Here is a 19,893-nt window from a genome sequence, read left to right on the forward strand (position 1 = left end):
AAGATGACTGTTGTTCGTTTCTGGACGCACAGAATTGAAAAGTAATTAGGTTAACTTGGTCGCATCCAGAATTAAGAAACGTATCCCCATCCTGCACTCACACGTTCCCCTGGCGGTTTGTCAGAGGTGATGTACAGGCTGTATTCAACTAGCTCACGCTTGCTTAAGCCAACACATCTACGATTAATGTGCAACTGGACAGCACTTGTTAAACAGTCCCGAGTGCACGACTAGCTAACAACTGATTTAAGATAATCAGTTGAGCTGATTACAGTTGTGGCTGCCAGAGACAGGAACCTGTTCGTCCCAAACAAAAGGGGATAAGCACCTTTTGTTTTTGCATTATTCAGGAAATTGGGGAATCCTATTGCTTTTTGCAATGGCAACACCTCAGCCAATCAGAGCCAGCTCACCAGACAAACCGTAGCCTTTTCCCCGGGAACATAAACTGTCCCGATTGTTTGAAATTTGGTCTTCTTGCATTCGTCCTGATGTTTGCAAGATGGAACGTTCTACAAGATGACTGACCTTTCCAGCAATGATAGTGCAAACCTGTCCACAAAGCTGATCAGACCACACTTAAGAGATCTGCATGCAATTTTACTCTCCAGGCGTTAAAAGGAACAGAGAGAGGCACGACAGGAAGGTGAAAAGAGAACACCTTCAATTATCCGAATGGCGGATTATCCGGCAAGGTTCTTGGCTAAACTATGTTATCCGGAATTCGATTAACCGAATGAAATACAGCCCCGCCCGTGCCCTTCAGATAATCTGTGATACTCGAATTGAGCAGTTAGATTTATCAAGATTGACTGTGCAGGTCTTTAAGGTTGTGAAAGAGTTTGATAGAGTAGGCGTAAAGGAGCATTCAGCAAAGAACTAGAGGCCATAAATAAGAGAGTCACTTAATAAATCTAATTAGCAATTCAGGAAATACCTCTGTACCCAGCAACGTAGACCACCAATATCAAGTAAAGTCACCAAGGTCTCACCAGACCATAGGCCTGCTCTCCACACCTCAGGTGAAGGGCGAGAGGTTGAGATTGAGAGTCCTTCATGTTAACCTCAGCTGGTGTGGGGACTGAACCTACAATATGCTGCGCTTCCTTCCCCAACTGAGCGCAACCGACCCCCGACGACCGCCAAATATAATTTGGGGGGAGAATGGGCCAAATAAACTTAAATGGAAGGAAGGGGAACTCCACGTTTGAGAAGCTGATCCGAGCTGGTTGCCAGTTTATCACAGCTGGGATTTGCAATCTTGTCAAATTTAATACCTTCACGCAGTCAATGATCCACGACTCATAGCAGTGGATCAGAAATATACTTCGCATACCCAATACGCCAACGTTCAGTCTCACTGTGCCCCAATGGCCTAGAACACACACAAATTGTGAACTCAGTGTCTTTTCTCATGTACTTCACGTACTCAACCGCCTTTCAAAAACTCCTGTCCAACGATCCCACTCTGGACTGGACCTGACCCACTATTGTGTGGGCAGTGTATTATCAGGGTCAGTTGAACTGTCCACAATTAATAATTGCTTATTTCAGAACCCACCCAACCTCTGCATTGTAGTTGGGGGGGGGTGTAAAACTTGGGTGTGGGCGGGGAGATGGTGAGCTGGGCACCCTGCCCCATTTTATACCCACCCCGTGAATAAGCAACCTGCTGGCGGAACCCAGCCCAAGGTTCCCGGATCCACTAGAACACACAACTCAACAAAACAAAAGCAATTCATTCATGGGATGTGGGCGTCGCTGGCTGATTCCAGAGTTTACTGCACATCCCCAGATGCCCCGAGAAGGTGGTGTTGAGCTGCAATGCCTGAAAGTTACCGAATTGTTAGCTAAAGGTTGGTGAGGACCAGGGGCAATCATGGAAGAGGCCTTTGCTGCTGCTCACCTCATCCTGTTTGCGCCACGCCTCCACACCGCCTCCTGCCGGCCAGCAGCAGGACTTTCCGAAGCCAGCACCACCCCCAAATACCACTTCTTAAAAAAATGAATTCATTCATGGGGCGTTGGCTACCTCAGCATTTATTGCCCATCCCTAATTGCCCCTAGAGGGCAGTTTGAGAGTCAACCCCTTAGCCTGTGGGTCTGGAGTCACGTGGGCCAGACCAGGCAAGGACGGCAGAATACCTTCCCCCGAAGGGCATGGGTGAACCAGATGGGATAATGGATTCACGGTCGTCATGGCATTCTTAATTCCAGAAACTTCTCTTTGAAATTGAATTTGAATCCCACCGTCTGCCGTGGTGGGATTTGAACCCTGGTCCCCCTCCCACCGAGAAATGGATTAACAGTCCAGTGATAACACCACTAGGGCCATCGCCTCCCCATACCACATGGCACAACGCCAAAGGAGGTGGCTGAGGATGGGAAGTGGGCGCCTGGAGACCCCAGGGTGAAAGAGTGGAGAGCTACCCCCCCTTCCCTTGGGATACCACCGTGCCTGACTCTGCCACCCAGCCTGATGTTGCCAGCCGGCTCAATGCGGTGCCCATGGGGAATGCCCAGAAGCTTCCATTGGTGGCTCCCCTGCCATGGAGGAGATGGTACCGGCGCCCTCTACTGCCTACCGGATGTGCGCTCAGACCGGCATTCCCACTGCAGTGCCCCCCGGTGGTCAGCAGGTTTAATGCTCCTCTGCTCTCCAGCAGTGCGGGGTGGGGGGGCTAGCTCATGCCCACCCCCCCCAACTCTGCCAATGCACCCACAAGACTCATGAGTGACCCCTTCTGCCTGTCATCATACCCCCAGCTCCTCCATGCCTGAGCCAACACCAAGGTCTGTGCACATCCCAGGAGGAACCAGCCGACGGTCGCAATAGGGAGGGAGGGCTGGGGTGGGGCGGGGCCTAGCATTCCCCTCCTTGCCGTCTCCGAGGAGAGAGCCCGCCCCCGAGCGGGGAAATTCAGGGACCTCCAAGCACTGGTGGCCAAGTCCCAGCAAGCCCAGAGCCCTGTCCTGACATCCCCCGCTCAGTCTCTTGCTCTCTCTCTCTCTCGCCTCCTGCAGGCCCCGGGTGGCATTCACGCTGAAGAGAGCAACCCCTCTGAGCCTCCGGCGAAGAGGCACCAACGAGGCCTTCTTGGGCACCTTTCATCAGGGCCCTGGGGCTGGCACCTCACAAGATGAGAGTCCACGTGGTGGGGGAGGGTGGGACAGTTGAAGTCTCCATGGAGGGTGGCGGCTGGCACCGTAGCTGCCTGCCGGAATTGCGCTCAGCACTGCACTCCCATCGCAGTGCCCACCCCCCCGGTGGCCAGCAGCGAAGGGAAGGGGCCTTGACCTCCCTCCAGCCTCACCAGGAGACGGGGACAGTGCCAATGAAACGGGCTGGAGGAACAATCACCAACAGGCAGCCCTCACACCAAAGGTCTCTCTGGACCCTCAATAATTGCCTCTGCTTCGCCTGTGACCTCCAACTTCCGCAGAAGGTGCAGCAGAGGAGGGTGGGCATATTCTCTGCCTCCTTTAGCCTACCACCCTGACCCCATTCTGATAGATCTCTCTTCGACTCCCCCGCGGACCGATGGCATCGCTCCTAAACGGCGGTGCGTGGAACAAATTGGAAACGTGGGTGGCTCAGCACTGCTGCCTCACGGCGCCAGGGACCAGGGTTCGATCCCAGCCTCGGGCGACCGTGCGTGAGGAGGTTGCACGTTCTCCCCCGTGTCTGCCCCACAGTCTAAAGTTGGGCAATTCAGGTGGATTGCCCATAGTGCCCGGGGATGTGTGGGAAAGGGGAGGAGGGGGAAAAGCAGGTTATCCATGGGAAATGAGGGGTTGTAGGAATGAGGTGGGCCTGCTCGCCGGATGTTCGATGGGCTGAATGGCCCTTCCTCACAATATCGGAACCTGATGTCACGGTTAAAGCAGCGTGTTTTAGGGTTTATCGCGACCGGATTGGGGCTCTGCGCCGGATTAAACCAGATTAGATTACTTACAGCATGGAAATAGGCCCTTCGGCCCAACAAGCCCAAACCGGCCCTCTGAAGAGCAACCCACCCAGACCCATTCCCCTATATTTACCCCTACACCTAACGCTATGGGGCAATTTGAGCTTGGCCAATTCACCTAACCTGAACATCTTTGGACTGTGGGAGGAAACTGGAGCACTCGGAGGAAACCCACGCAGACACGGGGAGAATGTGCAAACTCCACACAGTCAGTCGCCTGAGGCGGGAATTGAACCCGGGTCTCTGGTGCCGTGAGGCAGCAGTGCTAACCACTGAGTCACCGTGCCACCCTTAGTCAGCTCCGCCTCACGCGGGACCCCATCTGAGGGAGCACACACCCAAACACATCAAGCCTCCTGACTGGGCCGTCCTGCTGACCCGTGCATTTGTGTAGCACCTTCAAACAAACCCTCCTCTGCCCGGGAGCATCGTGGGGCAGAACATGGCCTCGGGTTTACATCAGGAGGTGATCAGATGGAGATCAACTACGGAGGCGCGAGAGAAAGACCAAGTAAAGTTCGGAGGACTGTCTCAAAAAGAGGAAATTGAAATAAGGAGGTGGAGAGGAATAGGAAGGACCTCAGTGAGTGACAGGCCGAAATAAAACCGAACCGCGAAAACAAAAACCAAGAGGCCATTCAGCCCACTGATCTACTGGTCCATTCGACTAGACCCAGCCCCTCCCCAGCCTCTGACATCTGGCCTGACAGGAATCCTCTCGATCGCAGTCTTGACAGTTTCAACGGATACTCCCCAACCACCTCCCCACCACCTCCTCTGGGGAGAGATCCAGATTTCCACGGCCCCCATGCAGGCTCTGGGGAAGAGATTCCCAACACTTGGTTGGGAGATGCCCGTCCATTCCACACGCGCTCTGCCCTGCCCCTGGCCCGGCCCTTGAGTGGAGGGCGTAATTACTCCCCAGCTGCCCACCCCCACCCCTACCCTGCAACCAGGGAGGCGAGAGGGCCGCGTTAACTGGTCAACGGGAACAGGGTGGGGGTAACGGGGGAGAAGAGGGTTGGGGGGGGGGGGGGATGGAGGAGGTGAGGGAAGCTCCCGCTCAGCTCTTCACGGAGGCCGGCCACAATAGGGACCTACGGGCGGCCCACCCCGTCCACAGTGTCCATTTGCCGCCCTCCCCCCGACTCCTGCAGCCCCTCGTGTCCATTTACCGCTCTCTCTACCCTTCCCCCGCCCGGTGGCAGCCTCCCTCCCTCTCCCCTCCCTCCCCCGGTGTCGGTCTCCCTCTCTCTCCCCTCCCCCAGCCTGGTGTCGGTCTCCCTCTCTCCCCCCCGCCCCCCAGCCCGGTGTCGGTCTCCCTCTCTCTCCCCTCCCTCCCCTGGTGTCGATCTCCCTCTCTCCCCTCCCCCCCACCCGGTGTCGGTCTCCCTCTCTCTCCCCTCCCCCCGCCCGGTATCGATCTCCCTCTCTCTCTCTCCCCTCCCCCCCGCCCGGTATCGGTTTTCCTCTCTCTCTCCCCCCTCCCCCCCCGCCCGGTGTCGGTCTCCCTCTCTCTCCCCTCCCCCCAGCCCGGTGTCGGTCTCCCTCTCTCTCCCCTCCCCCCAGCCCGGTGCCGGTCTCCCTCTCTCCCCCTCCCCCCGCCCGGTGTCGGTTTCCCTCTCTCCCCCTCCCCCCGCCCGGTGTCGGTCTCCCTCTCTCCCCCTCCCCTCGCACGGTGTCGATCTCCCTCTCTCTCTCTCCCCTCCCCCCCGCCCGGTATCGGTTTTCCTCTCTCTCTCCCCCCTCCCCCCCGCCCGGTGTCGGTCTCCCTCTCTCCCCCCTCCCCCCAGCCCGGTGCCGGTCTCCCTCTCTCCCCCTCCCCCCGCCCGGTGTCGGTTTCCCTCTCTCCCCCTCCCCCCGCCCGGTGTCGGTCTCCCTCTCTCCCCCTCCCCTCGCACGGTGTCGATCTCCCTCTCTCTCCCCTCCCCACGCCCGGTGTCGGTTTCCCATTGACCCACCCCTCCTCAGTGTGCGATTCCCGCGCTCCCCTCTCCCAGCCAACCTTCCCCTCCTCCCGCTCCCCCAGTGTGGCCTTACCGGAGTTGTCGGTGCCTTGCGGCAGCTCAGGGAGCTTCATCTGCAGCCGGTTGGGTTCCTGGTACTCTGGGTCGCTGGAGCCGATGCGCTCGTACAGGTTGGAGGGGGTGCCCCCTGGTGAGGGGCCGGGTTGCTGCGTGTTGTTGATGACCACGGTGTCACCGGGCACCGAGAGCCGGACGGTCAGGTCATCCTCGAGGATCCTCCGCTGCGCCTGGAGGGAGGGGGGAGGAGAGGGCGGTTAGAAGAGCTGTCTGGAAGCCCCCCTCCCCGCGCTCTCGCACCCACCTCCCGGAACTCTCCCCTCCCCTTGATACTCTCCTCGTCCTCCTTCCACCCCACTCCCCGCAGAAGCATGACTCTCCCTGCTTCAGTAGACCGGAATGAGAATTGGACTACCCATGAGGACACTGCGGCTACAAGAGCAGGTCTGGGATTAGGAATCCTGTGGCGAGGAACTCGCTTCCTGACTCCCCTCCCTCCCGTCCACTCCCGGCACAACCCAGGAGTGCGATGGAATACTCCCCCATTCGCCTGAACGGGTGCAGTTCCCAAACAACACTCAAGAGGCTCAACATCTCCCCCCCCTCCCCCAGACCAGCCCCCTCGATTGGCTCCAACGTACCTACTCCACCATGTACCATCTGCACTCAGTTGAAAATCAAACAACACCGAATTATAGTCCAGCAGGTTTATTTGGAGGCACTAGCTTTCGGAGCGCTGCTCTGTCATCGGGTAGTTGTGGCACTGTGTGATTTTGTTTAACCTTGTCCACCCCAGTCCGACACTGGTCCCTCCACAGCACCTGCACTGATGCACTGCACAGTATCCTCCCAAACCTCCGCTTGACAACACCCTCCGTGCCCGATCATCGAGAAGGACAAATGGGAATCCCAACACTTGCAAGGCACGCACCACGCTCGCTCAGAGCAATATCTTTCCCTGTCACAGGGTCAATATCCCGGACCTCCGTCCCTAACAGCACCGAGGATCTATCTGACCCCCGTGGACAGCAATGACTCGAGGAAGGCAACTCATGGTCACCCTAACAAGGACAATCAAGGTTGGCAATAAATGCTGGCCCTTTGGAACACGTCAATGATGGACTAATGAGAACAGCCTTCCTACCTCTCTAGCTGACTGTGTAACTAACAAGGTTACATATAGTCAGACACATAGAGGCTGATTGTTTATCTGAGTGTGGAGGCACGGTGTGATGTGTGAATATTCAAACTTGGGCCTTACGTTTAGGAGGGGATCTAGTTTTCTGCTGCACTTTGGAGTGCCTTCCCCTAGCATATTTGTGGGTCAGTATGAAACGTATGTCCGCCCATGCTGAGGTTGGTCCTGCCATTCTGAACGTGAGAGACAAAAATCAGATTTTCTCCCACGCACCATCTACGGTGCCAAACTACGGAAACCTACGGTGAGTGACCCTGAGGCAAACGGAAAGCCGGCTGAAGAGTTGGGAGCTTTTTGAAAGGCACTAGTAAAATAGGATGGCTCAGTGGTTAGCCCTGCTGCCTCACAGTGCCAGGGACCCAGGTTCGATTCCAGCCTCGGGCGACTGTCTGTGTGGAGTTTACACATTCTCCCTGTGTTTTCCTCCAGGTGCTCCGGTTTCCTCCCACAATCCAAGGATGTGCAGGCCAGTTGAATTGGGCATGCTAAATTGCCCGTAGCGTTAGGTGCATTAGTTATGGGGAATGGGTCTGGGTGGGTTAATCTTCAGAAGGTCGGTGTGGACTAGTTGGGCCGAAGGGCCTGTTTCCACACTGTAGGGAATCTAATCTAACATTCAAATGTTACCATTAGGTATAGCATTGTAATGAAGATGTGTTTTTAATGTAATTATTTATCTTGGTGGTTTAGCATTTAAAGGTAAATTGACCCTTGCATTGACTAGCATCGGTTAATTGTTCACATGCATTGCAGTACTTTCCTAATTGAGAAAGCACCACAACATTGTGCGAAATGTGAAAGGATATCCTTTCCTTTCCTGTTTCTGGGCTCTGGTTTCATTGTATTGTCAGGTCTGGATGTTTTGAAAAGAAAAACGTGCTTCTGTCGGCGGACAAACTGTTCTACATCTGCGGAAATGTCCACCTGTTCATTTGGAAGCTTTGATTAATGCAAGCCGCTGCCTGCGAATGCTTGGCTGTGTTTCAAAAGCTACACTCTGCAGACGGTCATGAAGCCATTGAAACTTGCACCATCCTATTAAAGGAGGGCAAACGTTTGTGAGGCCATTCGTTTTAAAATTTGAGAGGCCTGTTCAGGGGGAGGGAGGAGGGGGGAAGAAGCTGTTCTTGACCCTACTGCTACGTGTGCTTAAGCTTTTGCACCTTTTTTAACTACCGATCGGAATCTGAATTGAACTATCTGTGAAGACACTGCGGCTACAAGAGCAGGTCTGGGACTAGAAATCCTGCGGCAAGGAACATGCTTCCTGACCCCCCCCCACTGTCCATGCCCTGCACAAGTCAGGAGTGAGATGGAATACTCCCCACTTGCCTGGATGGGTGTAGTTCCAAACAACACTCAAGGAGCTCAACATCCCGGCGGCACGGTGGCACAGTGGTTAGCACTGCTGCCTCACAGCGCCTGAGACCCGGGTTCAATTCCCGACTCAGGCGACTGTCTGTGTGGAGTTTGCACATTCTCCCCGTGTCTGCGTGGGTTTCCTCCGGGTGCTCCGGTTTCCTCCCACAGTCCAAAGATGTGCGGGTCAGGTGAATTGGCCATGCTAAATTGCCCGTAGCATTAGATAATGGGGTAAATGTAGGGGTGTGGGTGGGTTGCGCTTCGGCGGGTCGGTGTGGACTTGTTGGGCCGAAGGGCCTGTTTCCACACTGTAAGTAATCTAATCCCCAACGGCATGAGATTGGAAGAGATTATAACTGGAGGTGGGTGGGACGGGTCTTTGATGATGCTGGCTGCCTTCCTGAGGCAGTGGGAAGTAGAGATGGGAGCCAATGGATGGAAGGTTGGTTTGGGTGATGGACCAGACAGAGCAGTTGGCCACACCAAGCCGGGACGCACCCAGGTAGGATGGCTTCCTGTGGTGCCTCTGTGTAAGTTGGTGAGAGTCCCCTATTCCTGGACTCACTCACTAGAGGGAACAGCCTCTCCAGGTCCACATGGCTGAGACCATTCAGGATCTTACACACGGATAGCAAAACACATCCCACTTTTCTGAGCTCAACAGGGAAGACACCTGCCCAATCTTTCCGAATAAGAACAACTTCCAGGTCGGGCTGTTGTGAAAATCCTTCCAGCTGTTTCCAATACATTTGTTTCCTCGTCATCTAATGAGACCAGAGCTGCACATTTTTCAAGAAGTGGCCTCAACGATGTCCTGAAGGAGAACATCCCTTCCTTCAATTCCCACTGCCGGCATTACATGAGCCATCTTTGTCCCCTCACTTGCTGGACCTGCACACTTGCATGTTGCTCATCATGACCTTGCAATTCAGCAATCATTCACCGCTTAAATAATACTCTGCTGTTTTAATCTTCCTTCCACAGTGAAGTGCACCTCATTTCCCCAAAACTGTTCTCCATCTGCCCGATGTGTACCCACTCGCTAACTTACCAGGAACAATCTGCCTTCCCATTACAAACGTACTCTCCAGCGTCTCTCGGTGCTCTCTGACAGTTGAGCCTTTGCTCCCTACATCTCGAGTCCACTGTCGGAAATCGTAAAGCACTGAGCTCGAAGCATTCCGTTACACCCAATTTCTCTGCGTACGCCCAATCAAGCTCTTGTTTAATGTTGGAGAGTTTGACCCAAGCCTTCTCCTGCTAGTTCAGAGGAAGGGTCACTGAAACGTTAACTCTGATTTCTCCTCACAGACCTGCTGAGTTTTTCCAGCAACTTCTGTTAGATGGACAGCACAGAAACAGACCCTTTGGTCCAACCCGTCCATGCCGACCTGACACCCTATATAAATCTAGTCCCGTTTGCCAGCACTTGGCCCATGTCCCTCCAAACCCTTCCTATTCATATACCCATCCAGATGCCTTTTAAATGTTGTAATTGTACCAGCCTCCACCACTTCCTCTGGCAGCTCATTCCATACATGCACCACCCTCTGAGTGATAAAGTTGCCCCTCACGTCTCTTTTAAATTTTCCCCCACTCACCTTAAACCTATGCCCTGTCAGTTCTGCCATCAATCTGGTTTTGCGGATTTTCCATTGCCCCGAGAGGCTGTAAAATGTTCGCCACGCTCTCCACGGTGCGGCCTACAAGGTTTAGAGCAACTCACCAAGCCTGCCCCGGGCCTAACCCACCCCAGACCTACCTTGCCAAGAATCTTCTTCCAGTACTGCCTCCAGAGGATGATGAAGATGACAATGAGCAGGAGGAGGATGATGGCCACTAGGCAGCCGATCAAGATGGCCGTGTTGCTGCTGTCAGCCTTGGGCACGGGCCGCCCAGCATTCGGGGACAGGTAGACGGACGACTCGAGATCTGAGAGGGAGGAGAGAGTGAGCGTGTCAAGATCCGCCATGAGAAGGGAAAATAGAAGCCTGATGGAAGGTTAACGTTCTGGCCGGCCTGTGCTTCAGACCTGAAAGCTAACTCGGGCACCGGCACGGTGACTCACGGCACCAGGGAACCCGGGTTCGATCCCACCCTTGGGCGACTGTCTGTGCGGAGTTTGCACATTCTCTCTGCGTGGGTTTCCTCCGGGTGCTCCAGTTTCCTCCCACAGTCCAAAGATGTGCAGGTTAGGGTGGATTGGCCCATGCTAAATTGCCCCATAGTGTTCAGGGGTGTGCAGTTTGGGTGGGGTGGTGGTGGGGTGTTAGTCATGGGAAATGCAGAGTTGCAAGGAGAGGGGTTGGATGCTGTCCGGAGGGTTGGTGGGGACTCAAAGGGCCGAATGGCCTGGTTCCACACTGTGGGGAATCCTACATTTATCGCCACGTCAGCAGCTCTATGGCGTGTGGTTACATCTGCCCCTTGAAGGTGGAGAGGACACCGCGTGGTGGGCACAGTCTCACCTACGACCTGGGGTGCCTGTAGCCACAACGTTACCTAGGTTACTGACGGTTGCCGTGATGCCTCCTGCAAGGTCGTAATCGCCGGTTGATGCCTCCAGGGGAGGGACGAGCGTTTCTCTCTGGCGCGGAGCGGGGCCTCGCGGATGTAGGCCCGGAATGCCAGGCGTGGTGTGGTCGACCCCTAGAAGGGACAGAGACGTGTGAGTAACGGTGAAAGCCAATGTACTGAACAACAGCTGAAAGGAATGCCCCCTCGCCTCATTTGACCTCTGTGGACATTTCCAATCACCTCCTGGCTCCCTCATTCACATGGGTGTTGCTGGCTGGGCCCAGCATTTATTACCCGTCCCTAGTTGCCCCCTTGAGAAGGTGGGGGGGGGGTGAGCTGGCATCTTGAACCGCTGCAGTCCACCTGCTGTGGGTTGACCTTAAAGGAGGGATCTTGAGGATTTGCCCCCAGCGACAGTGAAGGAAGGGGGATATATTTCCAAGTCAGGATGGTGGGGGGCTCAGAGGGGAACTTGCAGGGGCCAGTGTCCCCATGTATCTGCTGCCCTTGTCCTTTCAGATGGAAATGGTTGTGGGTTTGTCTGAGGATCGTTGGTGAGTTGCTGCAGTGCGCCTTGTAGATGGTACACACTGCTGCTACTGAGCGTCGGCGGTAGATGGAGTGGATGTTTGTGGGTGTGGTGCCAATCAAGGGGGAGGGGTGGGGGGGGGGGGTCTGCTTTGTCCTGGATGGTGTCGGGCTTCTTGAGTGGTGCTGAAACGACATGAAAGTCTAACGCCCGAGACACTATTGTGAATGAAACCAGAGAGAAAAACATAGTAAGAGTGTTCAAATAAGTAATATTCTTTAACTGCATTTGTTACTAATCACTAAGGTGGGGAAGGGGGATAAAAATATCTGTTGGTACAACACCCTCTAGGCCCTCCCCTCGACTCTAGGACAGGCCAATCAAGGAAAGAAGGGTCTCCAATTGGCTGGGACATTGACGTGCCGCGATGGTACATGTGTTGATTGACCAATAGTGTGGGAGTATGTGGCTGAAATGTAGAAACCTAGAAATGCAGAGGCCATTCAGCCCTTTTTGAGCCTGGTCTGCCATTCAACTCGATCTAATCATCCAACTCAGTCCCCTGTTCCCGCTTCCTCCTGTTATCCTCCAAAAGCTTTCATCCTCACAGCCATGTCTAACTCCCTCTTAGTAACACTCAATGTCTTTAGCCTCAACTACGTTGTGTCAGACATTGGAGACCTCCGCATGGATTATTCTGGGACAGATTTGGTGGCGCCCCTCTCTAAGTAGCAACAATGAGCACACTGTCACTCTCATGGAGCTGGCTGACTTGTATTGGGCATCACCCTCACTTCTAGACAACTTCCAGTTGAGAAAAGCAAGGTCTAAGGTTTGTGTAGCGTCTGGTTTGGTGGCCAAGAGATGTCCCTGGTTGGTAAGTCTGTCTGCTCCCCCCCTCTTCCGCTTCCCTTGTTTCTCCAGATAAGGTATGGGCAGTGAGAAAGGCTTCCTCAACATTTCGGGGAGTCTGCAGGGAAACTGCTACTATTATTGGTGTGTGTATCTGTGTGTGTGTGTGTGTATCTGTGTGTGTGTGTGCGCGTCTGTATGTGTGTCTGTGTGCATGCGTGCATGCATCTGTGTGTGTGCGCGCGTGCGTTTGTGCATGTGTGCAAGTCTATGTCTGTGTGCGTGTGTCTGCGTGAATGTGCGTGTGTGTCTGTGTGTACATGTCGATGTGTCTATGTGTCTGTGTGTATGTGTCTGTGTGCGTGTGCCTGTGTGCGTGTATGTGTGAAAGAGAGAGACTGTGTGTGTCTGTATGTGTATGAGACAGTGTGTGTGCCTGTGTGTATGTGTAAGAGACAGTGTGTGTTTGTATGCGTGTGAGAGAGAGAGTGTGTGTGCCTGTGTGTATGTGTGAGAGAGTGTGTGTCTGTAGACAATAGACAGTAGGTGCAGGAGTAGGCCATTCTGCCCTTCGAGCCTGCACCACCATTCAATATGATCATGGCTGATCATCCTTAATCAGTATCCTGTTCCTGCCTTATCTCCATAACCCTTGATTCCACTATCCTTGAGAGCTCTATCCAACTCTTTCTTAAATGAATCCAGAGACTGGGCCTCCACTGCCCTCTGGGGCAGAGTATTCCACACAGCCACCACTCTCTGGGTGAAGAAGTTTCTCCTCATCTCTGTCCTAAATGGTCTACCCCGTATTTTTAAGCTGTGTCCTCTGGTTCGGCACTCACCCATCAGCGGAAACATGTTTCCTGCCTCCAGAGTGTCCAATCCTTTAATAATCTTATATGTCTCAATCAGATCCCCTCTCAGTCTTCTAAACTCAAGGGTATATAAGCCCAGTCACTCCAGTCTTTCAGCGTAAGGTAATCCCGCCATTCCAGGAATTGACCTCGTGAACCTACGCTTCACTCCCTCAATAGCCAGAATGTGTGTGAGAGAGAGAGTGTGTGCGTGTGCGTGTATGTCTGTGTGTTTGTTTGTGTGTGTGTCAGTGTATGTGTGTGTGTGTGAGAGAGAGAGAGAGTGTGTGTGTCTATGTGCATGTGGGAGAGAGAGAGAGAGAGAGTGTGTGTGTCTGTGAGAGAGAAACTGTGTCTGTGTGTATGTGTGTGAGAGAGAGAGTGTGTGTCTGTGTCTGTGTGAGAGAGAGTGTGTGTGTGTCTGTGAGAGAGAGAGAGTGTGTCTGTGTGTATGTGAGAGAGTGTGTGTGTCTGTGTGTATGTGTGAGAGAGAGAGTGTGTGTCTGTGTCTGGGTGTGAGAAAGTGTGTGTGTCTGTGTATGTGAGAGAGAGTGTGTCTGTCTGTGTGTATGTGTGAGAGAGAGTGTGTCTGTCTGTGTGTATGTAAGAGAGAGAGAGTGTGTCTGTCTGTGTGGACGTGTTAGAGCATCTGTGTCTGTGTATGTGAGAGAGAGAGAGTGTGTCTGTTTGTGTGTATGTGAGAGAGACAGTGTATCTGTCTGTGTGTATATGTGAGAGAGAGTATTTTTAAGCTGTGTCCTCTGGTTCGGCACTCACCCATCAGCGGAAACTTGTTTTGGCCTCCAGAGTGTCCAATCCTTTAATAATCTTATATGTCTCAATCAGATCCCCTCTCAGTCTTCTAAACTCAAGGGTATACAAGCCCAGTCACTCCAGTCTTTCAGTGTAAGGTAATCCCGCCATTCCAGGAATTGACCTCGTGAACCTACGCTGCACTCCCTCAATAGCCAGAATGTGTGTGAGAGAGAGTGTGTGTCTGTCTGTGTGTATGTGAGAGAGAGTGTGTCTGTCTGTGTGTATGTGAGAGAGAGTGTGTGTGTGTCTGTGTGTATGTGTGAGAGAGAGTGTGTCTGTCTGTGTGTATGTGACAGAGTGTGTGTGTGTCTGTGTGTATGTGTGAGAGAGAGAGTGTGTGTCTGTGTATGCGTGTGAGAGAGAGAGTGTGTGTGTGTCTGTGTATGTGAGAGAGTGTGTGTGTGTCTGTGTGTATGTGAGAGAGAGTGTGTCTGTCTGTGTGTATGTGAGAGAGAGTGTGTGTGTGTCTGTGTGTATGTGAGAGAGAGTGTGTCTGTCTGTGTGTATGTGAGAGAGAGTGTGTGTGTGTCTGTGTGTATGTGAGAGAGAGAGTGTGTGTCTGTGTGTATGTGTGAGAGAGAGTGTGTCTGTCTGTGTGTATGTGACAGAGTGTGTGTGTGTCTGTGTGTATGTGTGAGAGAGAGTGTGTGTCTGTGTATGCGTGTGAGAGAGAGAGTGTGTGTGTGTCTGTGTATGTGAGAGAGTGTGTGTCTGTGTCTGTGTGTGAGAGTGTGTGTCTGTGTGTACATGAGAGAGAGTGTGTCTGTGTATATGTGTGAGAGTGTGAGTGTGTGCATCTGTGTATGTGTGAGAGAGAAAGTGTGTCTGTGTGTATGTGAGAGAGTGTGTGTGTCTGTGTGTACGTGAGAGAGAGAGAGAGAGTGTCTGTCTGTGTGTATGTGACAGAAAGAGTGTGTGTGTCTGTGTGTATGTGAGAGAGTGTGTGCGTCTGTGTATGTGTGTGTGAGAGAGAAAGATTGTGTCTATGTGTATGTGAGAGTGTGTCTGTCTGTATGTATGTGTGAGAGAGAGTGTGTGTGTCTGTGTGTATTTGAGAGAGAGAGAGAGTGCGTGTGTCTGTGTATGTGTGTAAGAGAGAGAGTGTGTGTGTGTGTCTGTGTGAGAGAGAGAGTGTGTATGTCTGTGTGTGTGTGAGAGAGAGTGTGTGTGTCTGTGTGTATGTGAGAGAGAGAGACAGTGTGTCTGTCTGTGTGTATGTGAGAGAGAGTGTGTCTGTGTGTGTGTGTGAGAGAGTGTCTGTGTGTATGTGTGAGAGAGTGTGTGTGTGTGTATGTGTGAGAGAGAGTGTGTCTGTGTGTGTGAGAGAGAGAGTATGTGTGTCTGTGTGGATGTGTGTGAGAGAGAGTGTGTGTCTGTGTGTATGTGACAGTGTGTGTCTGTGTGTGAGAGAGAGCGTGTGTGTCTTGTGTGTATGTGTGTGTGTGTGTGTGTCTGTGTCTGTGTGTATGTGTGTGTTTGTCTGTGTCTGTGTGTATGTGTCTGTCTGTATGTGTCTCTCGGTTTAAAGTAGCAATCTCTCGCTGTTCTCAAAGTGAATGGGATCTAATGGGCTGCAGGTAGATGGTTGACTCTCTCATGTGGATCAGGCAGCAAGCAGCACTGACTAGAGAGCAGGGACAAGGTGAGGTGAGGCTAGGCGAGGTTTCTGAGGTGAGGCTAGGCGAGGTTTCAGAGGGAGGCATCATCTTGGAAGGAATTCCGAGATCGAAGAGGTGAACGGTGATGAGCCCAAGGAGGGAACTGTAGACAGTGGCAAAAGGCAGTTGCTGCACAGGCACCAGAGTTTCGACATTCCGGGCAGCCACCCTGTAGAGTGCCATCCTGCCCTAGGCCAGCCCCAACTCCCCGACCATCGCCCCCTACCTGTCTGGAAGGTAATCTCGCTGAACATCATCCACGAGTCGGCAAAGTAGAAGTGGCAGCGAATGAACTGGGCAGGGTGGTGGCCAAGTGGCACTGTCACGTAGCGGGCGCTGGGGTTTTTATTGTCCAGGACCATGGCGGTGCTGACTGGCGTGGGCTCCCAGGAAACGGCGGCGTCGCTTTTGAAGAAACAATCGACGGATTTAAAAATCTTCACCTGCCTGGAGAACATGTTGTTGCAGTGGACCTGGGGACAGATTCAGGGCAAGGAGTTCAGTTGCTCGCTTGATCAGTGCACCCGAACGACAGGAGGGAAACGGGCTGGCCGTTCGGCCCATCGAGCCTGTTCTGCCATTCACAGGGACACACAGCACAGAAACTCACCGTTCGGTCCAAATCGTCCAGATATCCCAACCCAATCTAGTCCCACCTGCCAGCACCCGGCCCATATCCCTCTAACCCCTTCCTAGTCGTATACCCATCCAGATGCCTTTTAAGTGTTGCAATTGTACCAGCCTCCACCCCTTACGACTCTTTTAAATCTTTCCCCTGTCATCCTAAACTGATTCCCTCTAGTTTTGGACTCCCCCCACCCCAGGGAAAAGACCTTGTCCATTTACCCTATCCATGCCCCTCATGATTTTATAAACCTCTATAAGGTCACCCCTCAGCCTCCGACACTCCAGGGAAAACAGCCCCGGCCTGTTCAGCCTCTCCCTGTAGCTCAAATCCTCCAACCCTGGCAACACCCTTTTCTGAACCCTTTCAAGTTTCACAACACCTTCCCTATTGGAAGGAGACCAGAATTGCACGCAATATTCCAACAGTGGCCTGACCAATGTCCTGTACAGCTGTAACAGTGACAACCCAACTCCTGTACTCAAGGAACTTAGTGATATAAACAGGTATACCAAACGCCTTCCTTACCGCTCTGTCTACCCAAGATTCCACTTTCAAGGAACTAGGAACCTGCACTCCAAGGTCTCTTTGCTGGCAACACTTTCAATACATTCTGACTATCTGATCTGGGCTCCAACTCCACTTTCCTGTCTGTGTCCCCCCATAATCCAACCCCTTTCTCCACCTGACTCCAAACCCCCCAAAATCCCTGGGCTCTCTCCCCCAAGCAACGAAAACATTCAATGATCCTGTTCACTGCTGGAGAAAATTCCAACACTGCACGCCCGTTCATGAAGACACCTCTCAGTGAATCGGGGGGGGGGGGGGGCGGGCTAACGTACCTGAAACCCGGCCCTCGTTTGTTCCACTCAACCTGCTCATGCAGGTTACGCCGCATCTTGAGTCTCCCGGCTCAGCGGTAAGGACATTACCGCTGCGCTACCTTCCTGTCAGCGTTAGGCTTGGCAAATCCCACCAGTCATCACGTTGGCACAGGGGAGTGAGGAAGAAGGGAAATGGAATGCGGGTCGTCACTGCAAAGGGGCATGGTGTACACGAGTAGGGAAGCCTAGTTCCAAAGTCAAGTGAGACCACCCCCAAGAGGGCTGCATATTGCTCTATTTTATTCAGTCATGGGAATCTGGGCTCCACCCTGCTGGGTCCTCCAGTTATTACCCATCATGACCTGCCCAGGACAAGGTGGTGGTATGCTGCCTTCCTGAATGATGAGATTAGATTAGATTCTCCTACAGTGTGGAAACAGGCCCTTCAGCCCAACCAGTCCACACCGACCCTCCGAAGAGTAACCCACCCTGACCCATTTCCCTCTGACTAATGCACCTGACACTACGGGCAATTCAGCCTGGCCAATCCACCCTGACCTGCACAGCTTTGGACTGTGGGAGGAAACCCACGCAGACACGGGGAGGATGTGCAAACTCCACACAGGCAGTCACCCAAGGCTGGGATCGAACCCGAGACCCTGGTGCCGTGAGGCAGCGGTGCTAACCACTGAGCCACTGTGCGCAAATGGTTGCAGTTCACGAGATAGTCACAGTGCTGTTTGGAAGGCAATTCTAGGAATTTGACCCAGTAGCAGTGAAGGAACGGTGATATATTTCCAAGTCAGGATGCTGACCGGCTTGGAGGGGAACTTGCGTGTGGTGGCACTCCCACGTATCTGCTGCCCTTCTCCTTCTGGATGGTAGAGGTCACGGGTTGAGAAGGTGCTGCCGAAGAAGCCTTGGGGAGTGACTGCAGCAAATCTTCCCATGCTGCATTTGGCTGTTGGTGGAGGGGGAAGCAAAGGTTGAAGATGGTTGATGTGCTGCCAATCAAGCGGGGGCTGCTTTGCCCTGGATGGTATCGAGCTTCTTGAGTGTTGTTGGGGCTGCCCCCATCCAGGGCAAGTGGGGAGTATTCCATCACCCTCCTGACTTGTGCCTTGTCGATGGTGGGACAGGCTTTGGGGAGTCAGGAGGTGAGTTACTTGCTGACCTCTGACCTGCTCTTGTAGCCGCTGTGTTTATGTGGCAAGACCAGTTGAGTTTCTGGTAACCCCAGGGGTGGGGATTCAGCGATGGTATCACCACTGAGGTGGTCAAGGGGTGGTAGTTAGATTGTCTCTTGTTGGTGATGGTCATTTGCCTGGCATTTGTGTGGCACGAATGTTCCTTGCCACTTGTCAGCCCAAGTGTCCTGACCTTGTTGCATTTGAACATGGGACTGCTTCAGTACATGAGGAGTGGTGATTGGTGCTGAATGTTGTAACGTTTGGATGTACTGTTTGAATGGCTGGGTAGGCCTTTTGAGATTCAACCCTGCAAGTCTGGATGGTGGTTTCCCCTTCATCAAAGAGCTTCTGTTAAGCAAATGGGCTGTCTGCCAAAAGATGTTTAATTCCAGATTTTTACTGAAGTCAAATTTCGACAACTTGGTGGGACGTGAACCCATGAATTCTCCAAAACATCAACTCGAGGATTCTGGTTCAGCAGTAATATCGCTGCTTCCACAGGCTCCTAACTCGAAGAGGACTATACTTACATCGGAGGTAGTTTTGAGGCTGATGTTGACTCATGAGGAAAGGGTCAGGCGGTTTAGGTTCATACCCATTGGATTGGAGAATGAGAGGAGACCTTATTGGAACCAGAACCTTGACACAGTGGGTGCGGGGAGAGGACATTATCTCTGGTCAGAGATTCGAGAACTGTGGGCGTCGTTTAAAAATAAGGCAGGGGTGCTCACCCATTTAAGACAGCGAGGTGGAGAAAGGTCTTCTTTATTCGTTCTTACATCCCTTGGATTGAGGTTTGAGAAGATTTGTAGCTCAGGTTGAGGTTCTGGATGTAGGTTTGCTCGCTTTCATTTTCAGACGTTTCGTCACCACACTAGGCAACATCATCAGTGAGCCTCTGGATGAAGCACTGGCGGAATGGCCCGCTTTTTACTTATATATTTAGGGTTCCTTGGGTTGGTGATGTCATTTCCTGTGGTGACATCATTTCCTGTTTTTTTTCTTGGGGGGAGTGGTAAATGGGATCCAAGTCAACGTGTTTGTTGATAGATTCCCAGTTGGAATGTCATGTTTCTAGGAATTCTCGTGCGTGTCTCTGTTTGGCTTGAGGTCATTCAATTCATTCTTGGCTGAGGCACAGATAGTTCACTGACAGAAGAGTCCAGGGAAACAGGTAGGAAAGTGGGAATAGAGGCCACAGTCAGATAGGCCAATGGTGGAGCGGATGTCCTGCTCCTGAACTCGCTCGCATTTTTACATCTGAAGGTGTTTGGTATGCTTTCCTTTATTGGGTGTTGGGGTTGGGAGGCCATGTTGTGGCTGTACAGGACATTGGTTAGGCCACTTTTGGGATACTGTGTGCAATTCTGGTCTCCCTCCTTTCAGAAGGATGTTGTGAAACTTGAAAGGGTTCAAAAAAGATTTACAAGGATGTTGCCAGGGTTGGAGGATTTGAGCTACAGGGAGAGGCTGAAC

The 19,893-nt window shown here is 52.8% G+C and overlaps 1 protein-coding gene across 9 annotated transcripts in view; it reads right to left on the reverse strand.

Moving 5' to 3' along the window:
• LOC132832819 (discoidin domain-containing receptor 2-like) overlaps positions 1-19,893 on the reverse strand; it is a 242,759-nt gene that overhangs the window by 67,877 nt on the left and 154,989 nt on the right. For all 9 annotated transcript variants that reach the window (XM_060850980.1, XM_060850981.1, XM_060850984.1 and 6 more), the window contains 4 exons: positions 16,005-16,251; positions 11,055-11,201; positions 10,315-10,484; positions 6,009-6,222 (listed from right to left, as the gene is read on the reverse strand). In XM_060850980.1, the coding sequence (XP_060706963.1) occupies positions 6,009-6,222; positions 10,315-10,484; positions 11,055-11,201; positions 16,005-16,251 (778 nt within the window). The remainder of the gene's footprint in view (positions 1-6,008; positions 6,223-10,314; positions 10,485-11,054; positions 11,202-16,004; positions 16,252-19,893) is intronic.

Source organism: Hemiscyllium ocellatum, chromosome 35 (assembly GCF_020745735.1).
Source record: "Hemiscyllium ocellatum isolate sHemOce1 chromosome 35, sHemOce1.pat.X.cur, whole genome shotgun sequence".
Lineage (NCBI taxonomy): Eukaryota > Metazoa > Chordata > Chondrichthyes > Orectolobiformes > Hemiscylliidae > Hemiscyllium > Hemiscyllium ocellatum.